The sequence below is a fragment of the Procambarus clarkii genome, chromosome 92 (assembly GCF_040958095.1).
Source record: "Procambarus clarkii isolate CNS0578487 chromosome 92, FALCON_Pclarkii_2.0, whole genome shotgun sequence".
Lineage (NCBI taxonomy): Eukaryota > Metazoa > Arthropoda > Malacostraca > Decapoda > Cambaridae > Procambarus > Procambarus clarkii.
Genome location: NC_091241.1, coordinates 4454949 through 4479124, shown reverse-complemented (window position 1 = coordinate 4479124; position 24176 = coordinate 4454949). Strand labels below are relative to the sequence as shown.

Sequence of the window (24176 nt, the reverse complement as noted above, 5' to 3'; positions counted from 1 at the left end):
TGGCTTATACAGATGAAGGTCGTCTTCAAGTATCACCACAGACAAGGCCCGGTGTATGTGTGTGTGTGTGTGTGTGTGTGTGTGTGTGTGTGTGTGTGTGTGTGTGTGTGTGTGTGTGTGTGTGTGTGTGTGTGTGTGTGTGTGTGTGTGTGTACATCCTGCTCCAGCTCACAATGGAGGCTGTGCACGCCGGCTCCGCCATTATCAACGCCCCTGCAGCAGACACCAGGACGTTCACAGCGCTGAAAGCCGCTCTCCCACTATGTAACAGCAATGATAACTCGCTTTAAACAGCAGGACCAAGTTCTCACAAGCCCAGCTTCTGCGTCAGACAAAGTAATGTCGAGCACACTGCCTTCAGCCCGTCTGCCAGCAGGACGACCACACCTCGTTGATGCAGGCAAATGTCTTCTCAGACTGGCTCTATGCTGCACCCAGCAGCACTGCGATATTTCCTCTCACTGATGCACAGCAGACTGTCACTACACACACTCAACAACTCTCTGCCCTCTAACACCAGTGTCCTAACCGACTCCGGCACTTAGCAAGGTGATTCAACACCAGCCTGTAGGTAATGGCAGTGACACACCAACAGTGACACACCAACAGTGACACACCAACAGTGACACACCAACAAGGACACACCAACAAGGACACACCAACAGTGACACACCAACAAGGACACACCAACAGTGACACACCAACAAGGACACACCAACAAGGACACACCAACAGTGACACACCAACAAGGACACACCAACAGTGACACACCAACAGTGACACACCAACAGTGACACACCAACAAGGACACACCAACAGTGACACACCAACAAGTACACACCAACAGTGACACACCAACAGTGACACACCAACAGTGACACACCAACAGTGACACACCAACAAGGACACACCAACAGTGACACACCAACAGTGACACACCAACAAGGACACACCAACAGTGACACACCAACAGTGACACACCAACAGTGACACACCAACAAGGACACACCAACAGTGACACACCAACAGTGACACACCAACAAGGACACACCAACAGTGACACACCAACAGTGACACACCAACAAGGACACACCAACAGTGACACACCAACAAGGACACACCAACAGTGACACACCAACAAGGACACACCAACAGTGACACACCAACAAGGACACACCAACAGTGACACACCAACAAGGACACACCAACAGTGACACACCAACAGTGACACACCAACAGTGACACACCAACAGTGACACACCAACAAGGACACACCAACAGTGACACACCAACAAGGACACACCAACAGTGACACACCAACAGTGACACACCAACAAGGACACACCAACCGTGACACACCAACAAGTACACACCAACAGTGACACACCAACAGTGACACACCAACAGTGACACACCAACAGTGACACACCAACAAGGACACACCAACAGTGACACACCAACAGTGACACACCAACAAGGACACACCAACAAGGACACACCAACAGTGACACACCAACAAGGACACACCAACAGTGACACACCAACAAGGACACACCAACAGTGACACACCAACAGTGACACACCAACAAGGACACACCAACAGTGACACACCAACAAGGACACACCAACAGTGACACACCAACAGTGACACACCAACAAGGACACACCAACAAGGACACACCAACAGTGACACACCAACAAGGACACACCAACAAGGACACACCAACAAGGACACACCAACAGTGACACACCAACAAGGACACACCAACAGTGACACACCAACAGTAACACACCAACAGTGACACGCCAACAGTGACACACCAACAAGGACACACCAACAGTGACACACCAACAAGGACACACCAACAAAGACACACCAACAGTGACACACCAACAAGGACACACCAACAGTGACACGCCAACAAGGACACACCAACAGTGACACACCAACAAGGACACACCAACAAGGACACACCAACAGTGACACACCAACAGTGACACACCAACAAGGACACACCAACAGTGACACACCAACAGTGACACGCCAACAGTGACACACCAACAAGGACACACCAACAAGGACACACCAACAAAGACACACCAATAGTGACACACCAACAGTGACACACCAATAGTGACACACCAACAAGGACACACCAACAAGGACACACCAACAAGGACACACCAACAGTGACACACCAACAAGGACACACCAACAAGGACACACCAACAAGGACACACCAACAAGGACACACCAACAAAGACACACCAATAGTGACACACCAACAAGGACACACCAACAAAGACACACCAACAGTGACACGCCAACAGTGACACACCAACAAGGACACACCAACAGTGACACACCAACAGTGACACACCAACAGTGACACACCAACAAGGACACACCAACAGTGACACACCAACAGTGACACACCAACAGTGACACACCAACAAGGACACACCAACAGTGACACACCAACAGTGACACACCAACAGTGACACACCAACAAGGACACACCAACAAGGACACACCAACAAGGACACACCAACAGTGACACGCCAACAGTGACACACCAACAGTGACACACCAACAAGGACACACCAACAGTGACACGCCAACAGTGACACACCAACAAGGACACACCAACAGTGACACGCCAACAGTGACACACCAACAAGGACACACCAACAAGGACATACCAACAAGGACACACCAACAGTGACACACCAACAAGGACACACCAACAGTGACACACCAACAAGGACACACCAACAAGGACACACCAACAGTGACACACCAACAAGGACACACCAACAAGGACACACCAACAGTGACACACCAACAAGGACACACCAACAGTGACACGCCAACAGTGACACACCAACAAGGACACACCAACAGTGACACGCCAACAGTGACACACCAACAAGGACACACCAACAAGGACATACCAACAAGGACACACCAACAGTGACACACCAACAAGCACACACCAACAGTGACACACCAACAAGGACACACCAACAAGGACACACCAACAGTGACACACCAACAGTGACACACCAACAGTGACACACCAACAAGGACACACCAACAGTGACACACCAACAAGGACACACCAACAGTGACACACCAACAAGGACACACCAACAAAGACACACCAACAGTGACACACCAACAGTGACACACCAACAAGGACACACTAACAGTGACACACCAACAAGGACACACCAACAAGGACACACCAACAGGGACACACCAACAAGGACACACCAACAGTGACACACCAACAAGGACACACCAACAAGGACACACCAACAAGGACACACCAACAGTGACACACCAACAGTGACACACCAACAAGGACACACCAACAGTGACACACCAACAGTGACACACCAACAAGGACACACCAACAGTGACACACCAACAGTGACACACCAACAGTGACACACCAACAAGGACACACCAACAGTGACACACCAACAGTGACACACCAACAAGGACACACCAACAAGGACACACCAACAGTGACACACCAACAGTGACACACCAACAGTGACACACCAACAAGGACACACCAACAGTGACACACCAACAGTGACACACCAACAGTGACACACCAACAGTGACACACCAACAAGGACACACCAACAGTGACACACCAACAAGGACACACCAACAAGGACACACCAACAAGGACACACCAACAGTGACACACCACCAAGGACACACCAACAAGGACACACCAACAAGGACACACCAACAAGGACACACCAACAAGGACACACCAACAAGGACACACCAACAGTGACACACCAACAAGGACACACCAACAAGGACACACCAACAAGGACACACCAACAGTGACACACCAACAGTGACACACCAACAGTGACACACCAACAGTGACACACCAACAGTGACACACCAACAAGGACACACCAACAAGGACACACCAACAAGGACACACCAACAGTGACACACCAACAAGGACACACCAACAAGGACACACCAACAAGGACACACCAACAGTGACACACCAACAAGGACACACCAACAAGGACACACCAACAAGGACACACCAACAAGGACACACCAACAGTGACACACCAACAAGGACACACCAACAAGGACACACCAACAGTGACACACCAACAAGGACACACCAACAGTGACACACCAACAGTGACACACCAACAGTGACACACCAACAGTGACACGCCAACAGTGACACACCAACAGTGACACACCAACAAGGACACGCCAACAAGGACACACCAACAGTGACACACCAACAGTGACACACCAACAAGGACACACCAACAGTGACACACCAACAAGGACACGCCAACAAGGACACACCAACAGTGACACACCAACAAGGACACACCAACAAGGACACACCAACAGTGACACACCAACAAGGACACACCAACAGTGACACGCCAACAAGGACACACCAACAGTGACACACCAACAAGGACACGCCAACAAGGACACACCAACAGTGACACACCAACAAGCACACATCACTGAAGGTTGGGGGTGCTGGGGTCCTAAGTACCAACCACCAGGGTCCTCGTGAAGAATGACCACTCTGGTGGGGACTGTTAATGGCCATTAACCCCGCCCTGTCAGACAGACCTCTACACCTCTGACGTCACCAGCAGCCGCCGTTTTCCCAAGAGCAGCAGCAGCAGTCTGCTGCCGTTGCCCTTGACCAAGCTAACGCGCATTCCCCAGGCGGACGGCTGCCAACGGCACATGTCTCCACGCATGGAACCCCGCACCCTGCTTCTCCACATCACCTCCGGAACACTTTCAGTGAATTTTCCACTTCACAGACGTCGAACATAATCCTCAGGAAGGATGTCCTGCAACATCTTCGGGTCATGGAGGACCCTGCAGGTGCGCTCCTATCCCCTCACCCCCCCCCCTGCATGCACCTGCACAGGTTGACAACATTATCCCAGCTGCACCCTTGACCTGCAGGTGCTGGTGGACGGGTTCACAGATGTGACCCAGGCAGCCGTCACCCGGGCTGAGTGGAACACTCCGTCATCCACCTAATCAGCATCACCTTACTCCTCAGACCAGCACCTGGCCCTCCAATAACATGTCCTGCGCATGCGCCCACTACATATATATATATATGACCTGCCACCAGCACGCATGGCGTTTCGGGCAGGATCTTAATCCTAATTTTTTCCCCCGGAATACGACCCGCCAAATCGTTTAACAACCAGGTACCCATTCACTGCTGGGTGAACAGAGGCTACAGTTAAGGACTGGCGCCCGGTCAATCCTCCACAGCCAGGATACGAACCCTGGCCCAAAGCCAAAGTTTTGGTACCGATTGATGGTACCAATGGCCTTACAAGGGTGCCTTTCTAGTGATCTGTCACACGCCCAATTAAGTTGTTAAGCAGAAACTGCTTCGGTAGGTGGAGGACCACCACTATCCACTGCCTTAAACCACCACACGTGCATAGGGCAATTGTGTAAAACCACAATTTGGTTTTGTGTCTCGGAGAGACTGCAGGACCCGCGGTAGGGCAGGGTGATTTCCCGGTTGCAATTTTTTTAACCATGTCGTAGCTCAGTTGATTAAGGCAGCGTCTGGGATCCTCTCGGACGTAGGTTCGAACCCTCGTCACGGCCCTTGTGGATTTGTTCACCACACTTGTCATACAACCCCACACGTTACGGAGGAAACACTCCCACTGAACACACCCAACACTGTCTTTCAAAGTTATACCCCCGCCCCCCCCCGTCCCCGCCCCAACGACAGTTACCACCAGATCCACTATAAACCAACTTGTTATTTGTAACAGCGTCGTGACAGTGGTGGTTGTTGCATATGATAGCGTCGTGACAGTGGTGGTTGTCACATATGACAGCGTCGTGACAGTGGTGGTTGTCACATATGACAGCGTCGTGACAGTGGTGGTTGTCACATATGATAGCGTCGTGACAGTGGTGGTTGTTGCATATGATAGCGTCGTGACAGTGGTGGTTGTCGCATATGACAGCGTCGTGACAGTGGTGGTTGTCACATATGATAGCGTCGTGACAGTGGTGGTTGTCACATATGACAGCGTCGTGACAGTGGTGGTTGTCACATATGACAGCGTCGTGACAGTGGTGGTTGTTGCATATGACAGCGTCGTGACAGTGGTGGTTGTTGCATATGACAGCGTCGTGACAGTGGTGGTTGTTGCATATGACAGCCTCGTGACAGTGGTGGTTGTCACATATGACAGCGTCGTGACAGTGGTGGTTGTTGCATATGACAGCCTCGTGACAGTGGTGGTTGTTGCATATGACAGCCTCGTGACAGTGGTGGTTGTTGCATATGACAGCCTCGTGACAGTGGTGGTTGTTGCATATGACAGCCTCGTGACAGTGGTGGTTGTCACATATGATAGCGTCGTGACAGTGGTGGGTGTCACATATGACAGCGTCGTGACAGTGGTGGGTGTCACATATGACAGCGTCGTGACAGTGGTGGGTGTCACATATGACAGCGTCGTGACAGAAGAGCTGCGTGTTGAGGTGTGGAGTACAGATGGTGGCATCTTGGTCACGGGTAGTGACAGGTGTGTAACCAAGTCCGTCTGGTGGGGCGGCCCGGTTGAGACAGATGTGAGGAGGTGGCAGGTGTGTAACCAAGTTAGCGTAAGCTGCCTTCTTGATGCAAGTATGTAGATTTTCAATTGTGACTATTTCTTGGTATGGTTAGTTACGATCTACAGTTGGGTCCTTGCCAAGAAATTCATATACGAGCGTAGTCTATTCGAAAAGTGTCGTTTGGAGATGAATAATTGCCGGCATGTGGTCTGATCCTACTTCATTACCTGGAGTCATTCTCCAGTGAAAGATATTACAGTTGTTATTTGACAGAATTACGTCAAGAGGTCCTTAATTATTGCCACTTATGGACATTTTGAAGTAGAGACCGTAAAGAGTTCAACGTCTTGCTCTTAAGGCGTACAAGAGCCTCCTCCCTTTAATGTCATCTCTCAGATTGTTATTGTTAAAGAACGTTGTATAAAGTGCGTTGAAGTCTCCAGCAAGGATCCTTGAGATAATTCTATTGACTACTTTGTGTATGGCCATTGATAGAATAGAATGCTGGTCTGGCGGAGACTGAAGTGCTAGTGGGCCATGACTTGTGACTATTTTCACTCTTCCTGTTGACAGATGATGATGAAGGAGCAGCCTATTTTCACCAAGAATGCTACACTTCTGTTCTGCTCAGAGTTTCACCCAATTGTGGTGTAATTTTGAATTTGTATGTGATAGTCAAGGTGTGCTGAAGTCTCAGTTAATAGTACTACTTCCGGATTGTGCTTACTTAATTCTACTTCTAGTAGATAGTTGTTGCTAGTATGATGTTAATTTACATGTTTTTTTTTTTACCCCCATTTGTTTTGTCTTGAGCTAGTTTTTGGTTCCTAAAGTGCTGATTGCTAGTCTTTTCTAGTTTTATTTTCCCTTGATCTCTATTGGTCCTCATCTACAGATTATAGAACATTCCTTCCCAAGTGTACCAACTTCGTCTGCCGGTTGCTGGCCAGTCTAGTTTCTTCTTGATCTCGATTCCGGTTACTGTGTCCTTAGAACTGGTAAGCTGGGGATAGAAGAGGTAGGATAAGGGTACAGGAAATCTTGAAGAAGGACTGGGAGATAAGGAAGCACAGGGCCCAACCACTTTGTCTTAGTGGGGGATTCTGATGCCGTGATATGAATTGGTGCGTGAAATGATGTATGAGGTATATATATGATGGTAATGGCGTTTTTTGTTTTTTTGGGACTGATGAGAGCTTTGTTTTGATTTTACTTGCAGCTTTTCCAGGTGTGCTGTGGTGTCTTGGGAACTTGCTTGAGTCTCTTTAGTATGTTGCTTTGTTAATGTTATCAATATTTTAGCGTTGGTTGGGTATATTGAATGGTGTTATGCATTATCACGTCCTTGGTGAATGATCTTATAATTATTTGTTTTCCTCCTTATTGGTTTGTTCTTTCTGTAATTACCTAAGTGTAATTACCTAAGTGTAGTTACAGGATGAGAGCTACGCTCGTGGTGTCCCGTCTTCCTAGCACTCTTTGTCATATAACGCTTTGAAACTACTGACGGTCTTGGCCTCCACCACCTTCTCTCCTAACTTGTTCCAACCGTCTACCACGGTTGGAACAAGTGTATGGTTACTGAAGTCATTCCTGGAGATATTTGTTGTGGAGAGTCTTCTGAGTCCTTGTTGTCCTACACTATATTGGAATTGTCTGCCCACACTCCTGTCTTCACTGGTAGTGGGTGACGGACTATGCTGTGACGATGGAGGGCTAGATTGTGAAGATGGAGGATTAGACTGGAGATGGAGGGCTAGACTGTGAGGATGGAGGACAAGCCAGTGAGGATGAGGGGCAAGGTTGTTGTGACTAGGGACTGTGGAGTGGGACCTGAAGGACCGTCATAATAACAGTAACAGACACCAACCTCGACTGTCGTGGAGTTAGGGGTCATACTTAACAGATGGTAGTTGTGTTCTGTTTAGGTGTTGATATCGAGCTACTCTTTCCTTTCTCTCGTCTTCCCAGCAACGACGGCAGACATATTTGTCTGTGAAGGTGTGGCTGTAAAACATGAAGCATACCTTTGTGTCCCTTACAGTAGGTGACTTTCATGTGGTCGTAGAAGTATGTGAAAAAGTGGGGATCGGGGATCGTGTCTTCCTCCAGCGGCCATTGCTAAAACCAACATGAACATCTCTGTTATTTGTCATTTTCGAACTGTGAACATCGCTTATTACTTTGATTATTGTGCCTTCATGGCCCGCATTGGGATATGGTACCATTTTAAATACAGTATCCTTCTTTTACCAGCCTGTGTCTGAATTAACTGGGTCGTGTTAATTAAATTGGGGGACCTGTGTACAGGAGATATATTAAATAATTTACTAATTAAACACTACTTATTTAATTATAATTAAATGTTTTACTTATTAAATATTTTTATCTTGAATTGTGTTTTAATGCCAGATGCCTTCCTAGGGACAGTGGTGCTCCTAGGACAAATCTGAATTATAGCAGATAGTAACCAGTCAAGTAACCAGGAAACTTTTACATCATTAGGAGGACTAAGTAGGACCTCTCTGCAACTCTTCACGATTGAGGTAAGTGTCGGTCCTTGCATGCGGGCCATTTAATTTAGTAATTCCAGTGTTAGTATATTTTATTAACTAGTGCACAATGGAGAGAGTAGTAGAAGAATTGATGGTTGCACCTTCTCTAGAAGGAATTCGAACTCTCAAGAAGTCAGCTTTAGTGTTCATGGGACAGTATTGGCTAGAGGTTTGTTTCTTATAGCATGGGAAAGCCCTAGCAATTAAAGCAATTATTGTAAACTTGGTAGATAGAGGACGACGAGGTTGAAAAGGCTGTTTTAGAACAATTGTCAGTAGGGTCAGGTGACCAAATTGCTTTAAAGCGTTTAGAGCTACAAGCTCAGAGGTTTACCTTTGGCAGAGTAAGAGTTACAGTTAGCAAAGTTCTTGGCGTAAACAGAACTAAGAGAGGTTCAGTTGGAGCTAGTTAGACTCTAGGCAGAAACACAAACAAAGCAGAAACAAATAGAGATGGAAGTTCAAGCAATTCAGAGGAAGAATCTAAACAGATAGAAGCTAGGCAATAGGCAGAAACAGACAATTAGAGATTCAGTAATAAATGGCCACTGATCAAATTATGGGAGAAGAGTAGAGCACAGTAGCTGGTCAAGTGGGTAGTGAGACGTCAGATGGAGCCACAAATGGTTGTAGGGTAAATAGAGGTTATATTTACCAAATTTCTATGAGAAAGGCCCTGAAATTTTCTTCCATCATTTATTCAAAATTGCAACTCTTATGAATTAGCCAGAAAACCAGTGAGTAGCCATCGTGCAACGTCAATTTAAAGGCAAGGCCCATAAAATTTTTGCTTCTTTACCTACAGCAGAGAGTTTTAATTTTAGTTTGTAAGAGCATTTTTACAAGGATACAAGTTAACACTAGAGGTACACAGGTTAAAAGTTAAGGCAGTTGAAACATAGTTATGTCCAGAATATAACTGATTTCACTGGATTAAAAGTGCCCATTTTGAGTGATGACTTACTTAAAGTTACTGAGTATGAGTCCTTAAAAAAAATCTGATTTTAATAGAGGAAGTTTTGTCATGTCTGCCAGAGATTATTCATCTACCTAGCTGAAAGGGCAATTCTAATAATTTTGAAGAACTAGCTAGAATAACAGACGAGCATGAGCTCCTTAATAAAGTACTATTTAATGTCCAGTATAATAATAATTATAATAACTCTAAGTGAGTTAATCTTTTCAGTCAAAACCCTTCTCGACTCCACATTCCATCCACATGACCTCTAGAAATTTCAGTAGGGAACAAAGCTTCTGGGTAATCTTATTAATAAATCTAATGTGGGAACGACCTGTTCAACCTCTGATAAAATTTACTTGCATTGTAAGAGGTGAGATCAGGTTGTAAAGTCTTGTTGGCAGCTGTACCCTGAAATGAGGCCCAGGTCCTTTGTTATATGTAAAAGACTGGTGATTAATTCTTCCAATCTTGTCAGTCATACTCCAGTATTGGCAGACTTCAAGCCCATTATGTCCACAGGATACCTTTTGAGTAATAATGGTATTTAAAAGTCAATGGTAGCCATAAGAAACACTGGTGCTTCTCAAACTATAATTTTGGACATTGTACTATCAGATAATAAGATAGATACTGGTGAGGTTATTTAATTCCGGGTATTGCTGGTCCAGTTCATCAGATACTTCTGACTCAAGTTAAGTTGGGGAGTAAATTCACCTTAGGTTTTTGTACCATTGGTGTTAGTGCCCAGTTTCCTTAATCCAGTGTTGATGTGATCATGGGTAATGATCTTGCTGATGGGCAAGTTGTTGGGAAGGAATGGTAGCAGAACCTAAGATTGCACTGGCACAGAAAGATACAGAGGATGGTGTTTTTCATCCTGCATGCGCTGTGATCAAACCAATGGGTGGTAAGTCTGAGGGCAGTCTTGCTACTACCAAGGGAGGAGTGGGAGGTGGATCTTTCAAAAATATTCCTGGCTAGCTTAGATGATGTGTGGAATCTACTGCAGGGGCCCTGCCTGAACCTAGCATAGGGGAAGGTATTGGTGAGGTCAGAGTTCTAATGACTTGCCCACTCACTCCGAGTTAGTATAGTCACACCTTGAGTGAGTTATAGAGGGCTGACACCAATTTTTCCAAATGTTGTGCAGAAGCCATCTCTTCAATAGATGCACTGGAGGAATCAACAGGATACTATTTCCATGATCAGGTTTTGATAAGAAGATGGAGACCCCCATGTGTCTTCCTCGTCAGGTGTCCATGAGATAGTTAACCAACTTGTTCTTCCTAGTGACTACTGTGAGATAGTCCAGACAGATGAACATTGTTTATCCTAAACCTCTAAATAAGTATTAGAGGTTTAATCTTGTGGCTTGCACTGTTGTTTGTGCTACCAGGAGTGAGGAAGATTTGGGCATTGTGAAATTGGTTAAACCTGATCTGTTTACTTCTAGTTCGATTGGGGAGATGCTGTATCATTTACAGGGGGACCAGCGTGATGAGGAACAGCGGCTCCTGGAGGAGTTTGGCAGCATTTTTGGGAAAATTCCTACCTGGACAAGTCTCATCAGCCATGATGATCAACTCACCAACCCCACACCTATTCGACTTCATATCCACAGGGTGACCACAGGAAAAAGGGCCATAATAAGTAAGGAAGTGTTCTCTCATTTCTGCAGCAGCGGTTGTTCCACCCAAGGCAGAGCTCATGGTGTTTGTCTGGTTTATTAGCGCCTAAGGTGGCCTAAGGTGGTCGGAGGATCTGTACTCTCCTTCATTGTTGGATTAAGACTATGGATCTCCACATTTAGGACAACTATAACCATAACTTGGATTAAAATTTTGGCAAAGTTGACACCATTGCACACAGAAATTACAATAGCGTGATGCATCAAATGAACAAATCCACAAGGGCCGTGACGAGAGTTCGAACCTACGTCCGAGAGGATCCCAGACGCTGCCTTAATCGACTGAGCTACGATATGGTTAAAAGAATTCCAACCGGGAAATCATCCCGATTTACCAACAGTTCCTGCAGTCTCTCCGAGACACAAACCAGAGGTTTACGCAATTCCCCCATTTCCCAAAGGATCCTCTCGGACGTAGGTTCGAATCCTCGTCATGGCCCTTTTGGATTTGTTCATTTGATGCATCACGCTATTGTGATTTCTGTGTGTAATGAAGTAAGGACGAAGAGGTAGAACAGCCTCTTGATGTAGCTCGGGTGCATGGGGAAATTGCGTAAAACCCTGGTTTGTGTCTCGGAGAGACTGCAGGAACCGTTAGTAAATCAAAATGATTTCCCGGTTGCAATTCTTTTAACTATGTCGTAGCTCAGTTGATTAAGGCAGCGTCTGGGATCCTCTCGGACGTAGATTCGAACCCTTGTCACGGTCCTTGTGAATTTGTTCATTTGACACTGGGCACTGAAAAGGGACAGAATATATTTTGGGTACTGAAAAGGACAGAGTTAATAGTGAACTTAATTATGTGAAAACTTATAATAGTATAATTCAGGCTGATACCTGGAGTAATTATTTGGTGGAGTTAATTATGTTATTGTGTACACCGAAATTAACTAAGATTTGATAAGAGACTGATTAAGTATCTTGCATGTGAGGGAGGAGAGTGAGGTACTGTACTGTCGTTGCAGTATGAAAGTGTTGCATATCTAGGATGCACATTACCTAAACAGACTTAAGTGTGATACATATAATCTTGAATTTTATTTTGGGAAGGTGAATGTATATTTTATTATTTCTAAGGTATTTTGTGTTTTGTCACAAGTGGAATAATTTGGTGATCACGGTAACAATTTATTCACTTTTTAAATGAACCACAATCCATTCATGTTTCTTGACAAATTGCAACTGAAAAAAAAACAGAGAATTCTAAGGTAGTCACTTTTCCTCCAAGAATTTAATCTTGTAATTTGCCACATTCTTGGAATGCTTAAATACTGTTCTGCGCAGAGCTCCCTAAGGTGCTCTGAGAGCTGTGTTTTTTTTTTAATTAGGGTATATTTGAAGGTTTTTAATGTTTTCATCACTCTTTTTGCATATTGAAATGAAAATGGTTGAGTTTGGAAACATTTTGACATTAACTTTACCTGAACATTTATAAAAACAACAAAAATATGTCCTTGACAATTGCACTATGAAGTTTTTGCCGAAACCAGGTGCGCAGAGTGGTGGTTAATGTTATGGCTGATGCTTTGTCTCATATATTTCTATCAGATTCAACTTAAATGTTGTTAATCTAAATTTGCAATTTAGTTTTGATAATTGTATATTATAAAAATTTTGGTTATCGTACAACTTGCATGTTATGCCATTCACTTGTTCATGTGAGACTTATGTGTAACGCTGTGTGTATTAGTGGCTTTAGGCATAGTATATACTGGCTCTGTCTAGAAATCCAATATTCCGCTAATAACTCATTTTGTATGTATGTACATTTACCTACATAAAATTGTCATTTGTCAGAGTCCACTACTACCTACAGCCGGGATGGGTAAAGAGTCCACTATTGCCCATGGCTGGTTTGGGAATGGTGGGCATGATAAATGAACAAACTAAAATAGTGGCAAATTGCATATAAGAAATACAAAGAAACCTTCAATAATAATAAAAGGGGTAAAAATAGTATAAACACAATATTTCCTAACTGAATATGATGGTGGATGTTAGTTTGCTTGTAAACACAAGATTGCACATATTACTTTCAGGTGAGTTGAAACTAGCATAAAAGGACATATGGCTCTTAAATACCATTCACCACCACTACCAGTCACCATTACCACCAGTTAATATCACCAACCATTAACATGTATCACCATCTTCAACATAATACACACCCTAATTTATCATTACTAACTGAACTATTTCCTCAGTTCACCACCAGTCAGCATCACTACCTAAACAAACACTGCCAATTACCATCATTGCCTTATAAGGTACCAGCCACCATCATCAACCAAGCAATAGCCACATCAATAACCTATCACAAGCAGGTACCAACACTAACTAGCAACTCACTACCAATGTCTAAATATGATATTGCACTCAACAGGCAGCCAAGGGAGAGAAGGTGTGGGTGTCGTTCTGTGTCCATGATGAGGCAGAAGGTTGGCTTGAATTCTACGAGAACCGCCGTTCAGCCTTCAGTCACAACCCCATCCACCGGACGGCACTCTCCCGGTGCCTGCACGTCTCTCCCTCCATTAGAGTCCAAGAGGACAATGAACATGTCTTTGCCATCACTCTTGAAGGAGAGGTCATCAAGTTGGGAGCTCAGAGCAGGTCAGGCTTCACCAGCTTCTCTACTCCTTCATATTTTTTTTTCTGGTGGGATTATTCCTAGCATCATTATCTCACAGTAGGTCAGCTTTTCAGCTGTCTGATATCCTCCTGATATTCTTCCATGTGGAATCATTTCTTACATCTTTGTAGTGGAGGAGATTAGGCTTCCTACATATGTTTCCCAACCCTCATCCTGATATTCCTCATGGTGGGATCCTCACATCTTTCTTTCTCAGCAAGTGTAGGAGTTTGATCCGGGTAGTGTGTGCATGTACAAGGTGTGGTGGTATAGTCTCTGACTGCCTCTGGATACGGTCTGATTCCCTATGGCTGCTTTACCCTCCAGGGAGCAGATGATGGAGTGGATTGATGCCCTACGGTGCCGCCTGAGGGAGCTTGGTGTCCTCACCCCGAAAGATAACCTCTACAGCAGGGAGCCAGAAACCCTCCGTTCTCCCTTGCTGAGGAATCCCAACTCTCCCCTGCCCCCAACCCCCACTGCCTTCCAGTTCCCGCCACACGCCCTGGAGTTCAGAGGTGAGGCCATGGTCAGTGTTGCTATAGATGCCATTTCACTCGTGCACATACTCGTGCAAATGCATATTTATATAAATGTTGTACCTAATAGCCAGAACCACACTCCTAACTGCTATAGTAATTTGAATATTGAAAATATTTCTTTTGAAATCAGCATAACTCTTGATAATACTGTATTTACATAGAGGCATTATCTTGCCAACATGACTTTCTAACTTGGGCCTAGTTTTATCTAAGTTAGGCAGTATTGAAAGCAATTCCTATCTCAAGTATCTAAGTTAGTTCTGGCTCTAGCTAAACAAATCCCAATAATTTTATATTCTAAAAAAACTCTATCAATCCATAAGGCAACTCTAAAATTAGCTGTGTGTGTGTGTGTGTGTGTGTGTGTGTGTGTGTGTGTGTGTGTGTGTGTGTGTGTGTGTGTGTGTGTGTGTGTGTGTGTGTGTCTGTCTGTCTGTCTGTCTGTGTGTATATATATATAATATGTATAATTTTGACTGACACCATTGTATACATGGGTTTACTCCGAGCCCAGTGTCTTGTCACATCTGGAGCTTGCCTTGTCATACTCTTTGAGTGACCACGTACTTGCCTCATCCCTGCCAGACGATGTGTCCAGCCTCCACTCGATGCGTGTGGGTCTGAGTCCTGGTGGAAGCCTGACACTGTCCACGGCATCAGGGCTGTCTGCCATGTCTGCCTTGTCCTCCATGCAAAGCCTTAACTCTGTGTCGTCTGGTTCCTCTGACCCCAACACCTCACCCTCCTCGGTTGTCACCTACGTCAGGCACCACCATGATCCTCCACTTAACAGGTAGGTCATGTGTTATGAAAATGTTACTTGTTATGGGGGGTATGGAGTATTCATGAGAAGGGCCAACAGCTAGAATCAAGATGTATTAAAAATAGTGGGATAGATAGGCCCGGCCCCCAAGGAACATAGGTTCCTGTTAATGCTTCAAGGTTTTAGAAACAGATCTGTTGTCTAGACGACAATCACCTACACCACTTCAACAGGATTAATGGATACACCTCAAAAACTAACTTATTTATTAAACCCTCTAATAACCCCCAAATACATTACTATAATAAAAAACACTTTACCACATTATCTTACGTTAATCCATTGTATCGGGGGATAGGAAGCCAGAGTGTATTCATACATCTTAGGTTTATATCAAGGTCCCCTTCCCCCCAAGGCCGCCCAGGATGCAACCCCACAAAAAGCTGACCAACTTCCGAGTACCTACTTACTGCTAAGTGAACAGAGGCATTAGGTGAAAGGAAATGTGCCCAACCATTTCTGTCACACCCAAAATTTGAACCTGGAATTCTCGAGTGTGCATCGAGAACAAACCCAACTGTTCTACCGGCACCCAATATGTAGTTGATATAAGTCATTACGTTCACCTGTCTCTCACAGTCATGTTAACTCACTGTAGTATGCAATCCACATAATAACCATTTCCTTGGCGTGTAGTACTATCTGGGTCTCATAGTGCAGTTGGCTTCATCATCGACTCAAAATGGGGGATCCCAAGTTCGATTCCCATATGGGACTAAAATGATTAAAGCACATATCCCTTCATGTGATGCCTGTGTTCACCTAAAAGGTCCCTGGGAGCGAGGCAACTGTTGTGGGGGATTGCGTCCTGAGGAAGTTCTGTAGTTCCACTTTGGGCAGACCTTGATATAAACCTAACATATACAAGCCTCCTGTCCCCGAGATAACAAATTATTTATATTTATTATCATATCATAATAGGGCACGATGCCTATAATGGGGCATCATCACTGTAACCCTCCACTCAACTAGTAGGTCATGCAAGATACAGCACTGTAAACGTTTGTTCACCTGGTAAGTCATTCACGGCACAGCACTGTACTGCTGCTCACCTGGTAAGTCATTCATGGCACAGCACTGTACTGCTGCTCACCTGGTAAGTCATTCATGGCACAGCACTGTACTGCTGCTCACCTGGTAAGTCATTCCCACCACAGCACTGTACTGCTGCTCACCTGGTAAGTCATTCCCACCACAGCACTGTACTGCTGCTCACCTGCTAAGTCATTCACACCACAGCACTGTACTGCTGCTCACCTGCTAAGTCATTCACACCACAACACTGTACTGCTGCTCACCTGGTAAAGATATTACAAACCACGTCATCAAATTTGCAGATGACACAAAGATTTATGGTAAAGTGAGAAATGATAATGATTTTGAAGCCTTACAAAGAGATCTACATGAACTCCACAAATGGACTGGCAAATGCTTTTTAATATTGACAAATGCAAGACCTTGCATGTGGGGCATAGTAACCCATGCCACAACTACCATATTAATTACATTACATTACAGCAGTGATGAAGAAAAGGACCTAAGAGTCAAAATCCATCACTCACTAAATGTTGCGCATCAAAATGGACAGCACTGTACCCGCTGCTTGCCTGGTAGGTCATGTAGAGTACAGCACTGTAACCTGCTCACCTCTTTGGTCATGCAACGGTACAGCACTGTAACCTGCTCACCTCTCTGGTCATGCAAGTGTACAGTACTGTAATCCGCTGCTCACCTGGTGGGTCATGCAAGGTATGGAACTGTAACCTGCTACTCACCTGGTAGGTCATGCAGACTGAACAAGTGTTTCTCCTTACAGGAGATCATCATTCAGGGCATCCCTACCCAGCTCTCCCACCACCCCCTCCAATACCTCCGGTTCCCTCACCTTCCTCAGGTCTCCGCCCGGTCCACAGGTAAGTAAAATTCTCCCGATTCCTTCTGGGCTTCCAGGTATGAGAGGTTCCCACCTAGTTCATTTTAGATGTCAATAAAGTAGGTTTTCCTTCTAGTTCTTTCAGATTTCCATGAAAACCGGGTTCCCTCCCATTCTCCCGAAGTCCTTGTGTGGACCGGGCACATACTGCACAAATTCTCGATATTTGCTCTTCTGATATCTCATCAGTTACAATATACTGACACTATCCTTTTAGGATCTTTTGATCATAATGTAATCTTTGTATCTTATTCTTTAATAACTCCAACATCTAATGATTATGATAAATTTTATAACTATTGATGTGAATATTTCTAAATCTTTTCACAGTATGACATAAATCTTTACCTTCCAAGCTTTCATCTTTGGAATTTGACCTCTTTGTGTTCTTATTAGTAGCTTCATATCTGATAGATCTATCACTGCTGTTTTATATGGCTCAACCCCTGCCTCTCTCTCTCCATTAACTGTCGAGTTCCTCAAGGTCATGTACTCTTGCTTGGTCTTTTTAACCTGATCTATCCTGGAAGACTCACATCTTATTTTATTGTATTGAAAACATATTTCACTTCTCTCCTGCTAAAAAGTTTTTTTTATATTTTAATGGAAAACTGTTCATCAGATGTGCCCACATGGCCCCACACAGAACCTTACAACTCCTCCAAAAATAGTAGTGTTACCTCCGTTTTCTAATTTAATTCGTTCCCAAAGACAGTTTGAAAACTGAAAATTCTAAAACCAAAACGAATTTTCCCATAAGAAATAATCCATTCCACACCCCCAAAAATATTAACTTAAAAATACATTTTATACATACTACTACTTATATTTTGTACTACAATATGTACAAGTACATACATCTTACCTTTATTGAGGACTTATGTTGGCATATGGAAGACAGTGAGGAAGGGGGAAGACAGAGAGGTGTTAGTGTTTGGAAGGGAAGTCCCCTTCCATTATAACAGCATTGATGACAATTCTGGGGTACTCTGTCTCTCTCTCTCTCACGTTTTGCAGCCATACCACTAGGACCTGGTTGTGGCTCACTGCTTGCTTGTCTTCCAAGAATCTGTCTATAGACACTTGTTTTTCCCTACGTTTTAACACATGTCTGTAGTGAGACATCTCATTGTCTCACTATGAATGACCTCTTGTCTTTCTTCTATTGTCATCCTCGCCACTATTTTCTTAGGTTGAACTTTACCACTGACTTTCTTGGAACCCATGGCATAATATATAAAAACATTTATGTTCAGAAACTAAAAAAGCACAAAAACAATGAAATTCTTCACAAAGAATTCAAGTGCGGTCGTCATTAGGCGGGAGACTGGTAAACTGAAGCTCAGTTGGTCCATACGTGTATCAACAAACTCAAGCACCGAGGCAAACCTCGAGTACCGAGTTGTATTTTTCAAAGAAATTGAGTTCAAGAACTGAAAAATTTGAAAATGGGTATTTGAAAACCGAGGTTCCACTGTATCTGGTATTACTTAGAGCAACTGTACGACCAACCTACTCAGTTGGACTGTTTTACCTAAATATGTTCAGGTTTCTTTATTTAGAAAATTCTAAATGCAATGCTTAAAAGTGAATCGGTAACTATACTGTACAACATAACCTACTCTCTCCTAGACCTAACTAAGTAATACTAGGCCTAAAACATGGCATTGTAGGTCTAATTTAGTACATATGTATGTACTATCTAGCCCTGAGAAAGTTAAGGTTTGATTGTTCATCTCCAACACTTCTCGTCATATTCAGTGATATGTCATTGATATATCACGTTAATGTGATTTCATTGTGCATTTGACAAGAAGCGTTTGAAGTGAACAATCTAAGCCCCATGCACACTGCCCCAAGCCAGAGTACATGGGGCAGTTTGTGAAATCCCTAGTTTGAGCTCTGGTTGGGAACCTCAGGACCAAGCAATGCATCCTAGTGGATTCAGTTGAATCCCAGGTTGCATTGCTTTTACAGTATTGTGGTGTTAGTATCCATGATATCGTATTGATGCTGATACATCATCATTATCACCTGATTTCACATTTGGTAAGACTCCTCATTCTTGTTATGAGTGTTGGTGGCTTTGGAAGAATGTAAAAACATGTAAAACATCCTCTTTTATTTGTTCCATCATGTCTTCTCTCTCCTTTTGAATCAAAATTCTTGCTTTCTCCATTGTCTCTTCTGAAAATTCCTCCTTTTTCTTTACCATCATACTGCATATTTACTTGCTATGCTTTCTCTTCCCTTCCGTGGCTCAATATAAATTCAGAGATACATATACTATTTAGGTACAGTATATATAGGGATTGTGAGGTTAGGGAGAGACAGAAGTAGCGCTCTTTTGGGGGGGAGGCAGAGCTGGGGGGGGAGTGGAGTTTGTGGGTTACAGTATCTGTTAGGGGAGGGAGTAAACAGAGTTGTAATGAGAAAGGATTGGGGGTAAAAAAGTAGTGGGGAGGAGGAGGAGTGGAGGTGAGTGAAAGGGGGACAGAAAGATGGGGTCAGGTAAGGGTTGAGGCAGTTTGGAGGTAGAGGGCTAGGGGTGACCAAGTGCAAACTGTGCGGGTGTACAGCATGAGTGGACAGTGAGGAGGGGGGTGAGGTGATAATCTCCCAAGGGACCTTTCTCTCTCTCTCTTAGGTTAGAGCTTGCAATGCCACTAACACTTACTATTTCAGATTACTAATATTGGTAGTGGTGGTGAGTGAGGTGAAGGTGATTGAGAGAGCGATGGTGAGGGTGGTGTTGAGTGGTGTTTGTGCATGCGTTAGTGAAGGTGTTTGAGAGGGAGTTTGTACACATGTTAGTGAAGGTGTTGGTGATGCAGGTGTGTGTGCCCACAGCTGACACCTGCCCGGGAACACGTCACAGTCATCAACGTACCGTCAACTTCCTCCTCTGTTTTCAACTTCGAGAGTGTGGGCGCGGCGTTGGAGTCCAGTGGCGGGATGGCCAACTCCGAGCTGTACGGCGCTGTCTACCCGACCGACCCATCCCTCGCCGACTCCACCGACACGCTTGATTCTGGTGCTGACCAGTCCTACACCGCCATTGCAGACCCCAACACTCTTCACCTGCGTGTTGGCAATTCCCTAGGGGTGGGCGGTGGGCGGCCTCCCTTGCCCCCGGGCCAGAGGGCCACCGGCTACAGTGCCAGTGGGGCGTGTGGAGGTGCCACGGCATATGGTGGTGCTGAGGGTGCCAGCGGCAGCAGTGTCGCAGGTGGTAGCTGGTCTAACGTCAACATGGTGGATGAAGAATCGTACGAGCCACTATTCCTGGCGAGTGGTGTGGGTGCCACATCCTCACCGCCACCAGTGCCACAGGCACCACAGACAGGACTTCTACGACGGCGCTCCGAACACCGACGATCTGGGCGTCGGGAACATGGGCGGCGAGCTGCTTCAGTCGGTCCCTCCATCACCCCCAAGCAGCCCCAGCCGCAGCCGCAGCAGGTAACTACACTAGTGTAAGTGCTCCACACCTCCATAATCCCATTTGTATGCCAACACACCTGGCCCACACCTGTATTACTTCACACACCTGGCCCACATTTGTTTACTCTACACACCAGGCCCACACCTGTATTACTTCACACACCTGGCCCACACCTGTTTACTCCACACACCAGGCCCACACCTGTATTACTTCACACACCTGACCTCCACACCTTGTTACAGATAGCCCAATAGCCCTCTGTTAGTGTCACCAGAGGAACATATAAAGAACATTGTGCGAGAGCATATGTGTCGCTTTTCAGAGTTTCCTGAAGTAATTTTTCATGACTTTTTGAGACCAAAATTGGAATATGCAACAGCTGTATGGTGCCCATATCTCAAGAAGCACATCAGTAAACTAGAAAAGGTGCAAAGGCATGCTACAAAATGGCTTCTGGGACTGAAAAACATGAGTTACGAGGAGAGGCTAGAGGCGTTAAATAAGCTAAAGCTAGAAAATAGAAGAAAAAAAGGTGATATAATCACATCTTACAAAATACTAACGGGAATCGACCAAATTAACAAAGAGAAATTCCTGAAACCAGCAACTTCACGAACAAGAGAACACAGATTCAAGCTAAGGAAACAAAGGTGCCAAAAAATATTAGAAAGATTTCTTTTGCAAACAGTATGGTAGATGGTTGGAACAAGTTAAGTAAGAAGGTAGTGGAGGCCAAAAATGTCAGTAGTTTCAAAGCGTTATAAGACAAAGAGCACTGGGAAGACGGGACACCACGAGTGTAGCTCTCATCCTGTAACTATACTTGGGTAATTACACACACCACATAGTCCACACACCCCCATATGCAAGTGTCCAGGAATAAAAGTGATAATAGCCTCTGTTCAATATGTGCTCAATAGCTTTACATTATGTTAGTGTTAACTTGTGTTGTGTGACTAACCTGTCCAGTGCTCATTTATAATTATAATAAAAAATATTATTTTACTGTGGGGAGCCCCTTTGGCTCCATGGAGCTATTGGGCTAATGTGTGATACAGTATATTGGACCGGGCCATTAGTCTAAGGAGTTCAACCTACCGGGGACCACAAGCCAGAACCTGCCACCTTCAGAGAGGTTGCAGGGAGCAATGGCCCTGGAAAACCACCCCTGTGGTTGTTTTTTTTTCCTTATCTGCCATCGACTGGGGTTAGGCACCCAGAAAGGTAGACATAGCAAAACAAACCCCACATGGTTAGAAAAGTACAACTAAAAACCGAAAAGAAAGGTAGAACTTCCTCCAATCCCATGAAAACAAACGAGCAAACAAACGTCACATTGCTGGCCCTCCCCACACCAGGTTCTTGATGCTCTGTATTTACCCTGCCCTTGGACCAGCTGGGGTTTTGTAGCCCTTATGTGCCCTTGGGTAGAAAGTGGTATATGGCTGGTTGGGGCATCAAGGTGCTGTGCTGCCTGCCTATCTACACGGCGGCCGGTTCCTGTTTTCCCTGGGAATGTTGTACTTTTGTGGGGGTTTTCTTTGGTTTTTGTTTTTTTTTGCCTAGTGTGGCTATCGTTCCACTTATATAATATTTTGGTGGCCCTCTGCTAGGCCCCCATGATTGTACATGTCGCAGGGATTTCAGTGTTTTGATCTCCCCATTGTTAGCTTTGGGCCTTAACCGGTTAGCAAGACTTTGCCCGGGCTTCCTTTAGCAGTCAGCCTACGGGCCCTGGAAAACCCTGACGGAGCTCTGTGAACCATTGGATGCATCTTTTGAGTTCCAACCCACCTTGTGTGGTACTGTTCTCTTCTGCTTGTTCTCCAGTACTCTTCTTCTTCACAATACGTGCAATTTGCATGAAAGTGTATCCTCCCAATGACTGCATGAGTGGTAATGTTGAAAGATGCGTATGCTACAATGCACAGTGGCACATCAGCGGTCACGATGTGACAGAGTTGGGAAGATAACGACGCCAGCCATGTGGGTGAGGATAAAGGTAAATGAAACAAACAAGAGGGAAGGAACGCAGGACAGGAATAATGAGGAGAACAGAAGGCGAACGCAAAGCGTCGGCACATTAAAGAAAGGGAGAGATGTAGGCAAGAGATGGAGGGCGGGAGGCGAAGGATGTGTAGGAGGCAGGTGTGAAGCAGACATGAGAAAGTAAGGGAGGTGTGAGCAGAGGAAGGTACAAGGGGTGAATGCATAGGTCAGAGGAAGTCTGGATGGGACAGGTGAGGTTAGGATAGAGCAAGGTACATAGACGGAATCCGGAGCTTTAGGGCTGGGATGTAAACGCATCAGTCTTCTTAGAAGCACCAACCAGCAGGACAATGGGAAGAAGACCTAGGAGAATGTGGTTTATGGGGCCTGTCAGGCAAGGTGGCAGGGTGCTTGGAAGTCGGGACAACAGAGGATTGCTTCCTCTTAGTACCGGGGGTAGAAATTTGTGGCAAGACAGCCTGGGGAGAGACACAGGGAAGGCGCACCAATGAGTTCTGAAGGGCAGGGTCTAGCATCATTTCAAACGCATTGGAGATAGCAGACGCAGCTGTAGTAGGTTGAACGCCAACCATAGGAGAAGCGGAGGAGGGATGCGTCGGGTCAGCTTCAGGAACGGGGAGGATGGACTGTGGAAAGTATTTAGTGAGGAGTCGGATCAGCGACTTCTCGAGGGCATCCACAATGCGAGTGACAATAATGTCAACAAGATCGGGACTCGGTTGCACGGCGTGTGGGAGAGAAGAGGTCTCAGGGGTGAGAGGAATGTCAGTGACAGACAGGTCAGGCACAGGCAAAGGCGGTGGCAGGGTGGGAGGCAGAGGTGATGAGGAACCAGGTCAGGACGAAGCAAAGCACGACTGAAAGGCAAGGTGATGGCGGGGAGAGCCTTAGTGAGCACCACTACATAGGAAGGACATTGCTTGAATGTGATGGCATGATCACCACCACAGT

General features: G+C 45.3%; 1 protein-coding gene across 5 annotated transcripts in view; it reads left to right on the top strand.

The window, feature by feature from the left end:
* The window catches only part of LOC123775138 (uncharacterized), a 78066-nt gene that overhangs the window by 28901 nt on the left and 24989 nt on the right, over positions 1-24176 (top strand). For 3 of the 5 annotated variants that reach the window (XM_069319178.1, XM_045770046.2, XM_045770045.2), the window contains exons 3-7: positions 14224-14453; positions 14800-14990; positions 15600-15807; positions 17654-17750; positions 20621-21232. In XM_069319178.1, coding sequence (XP_069175279.1) covers positions 14224-14453; positions 14800-14990; positions 15600-15807; positions 17654-17750; positions 20621-21232 — 1338 coding nt within the window. Of the gene's footprint in view, positions 1-9061; positions 9184-10883; positions 11804-14223; positions 14454-14799; positions 14991-15599; positions 15808-17653; positions 17751-20620; positions 21233-24176 lie in introns of those variants that run through there. The other 2 variants (XM_045770050.2, XM_069319179.1) reach the window with 2 other exon arrangements.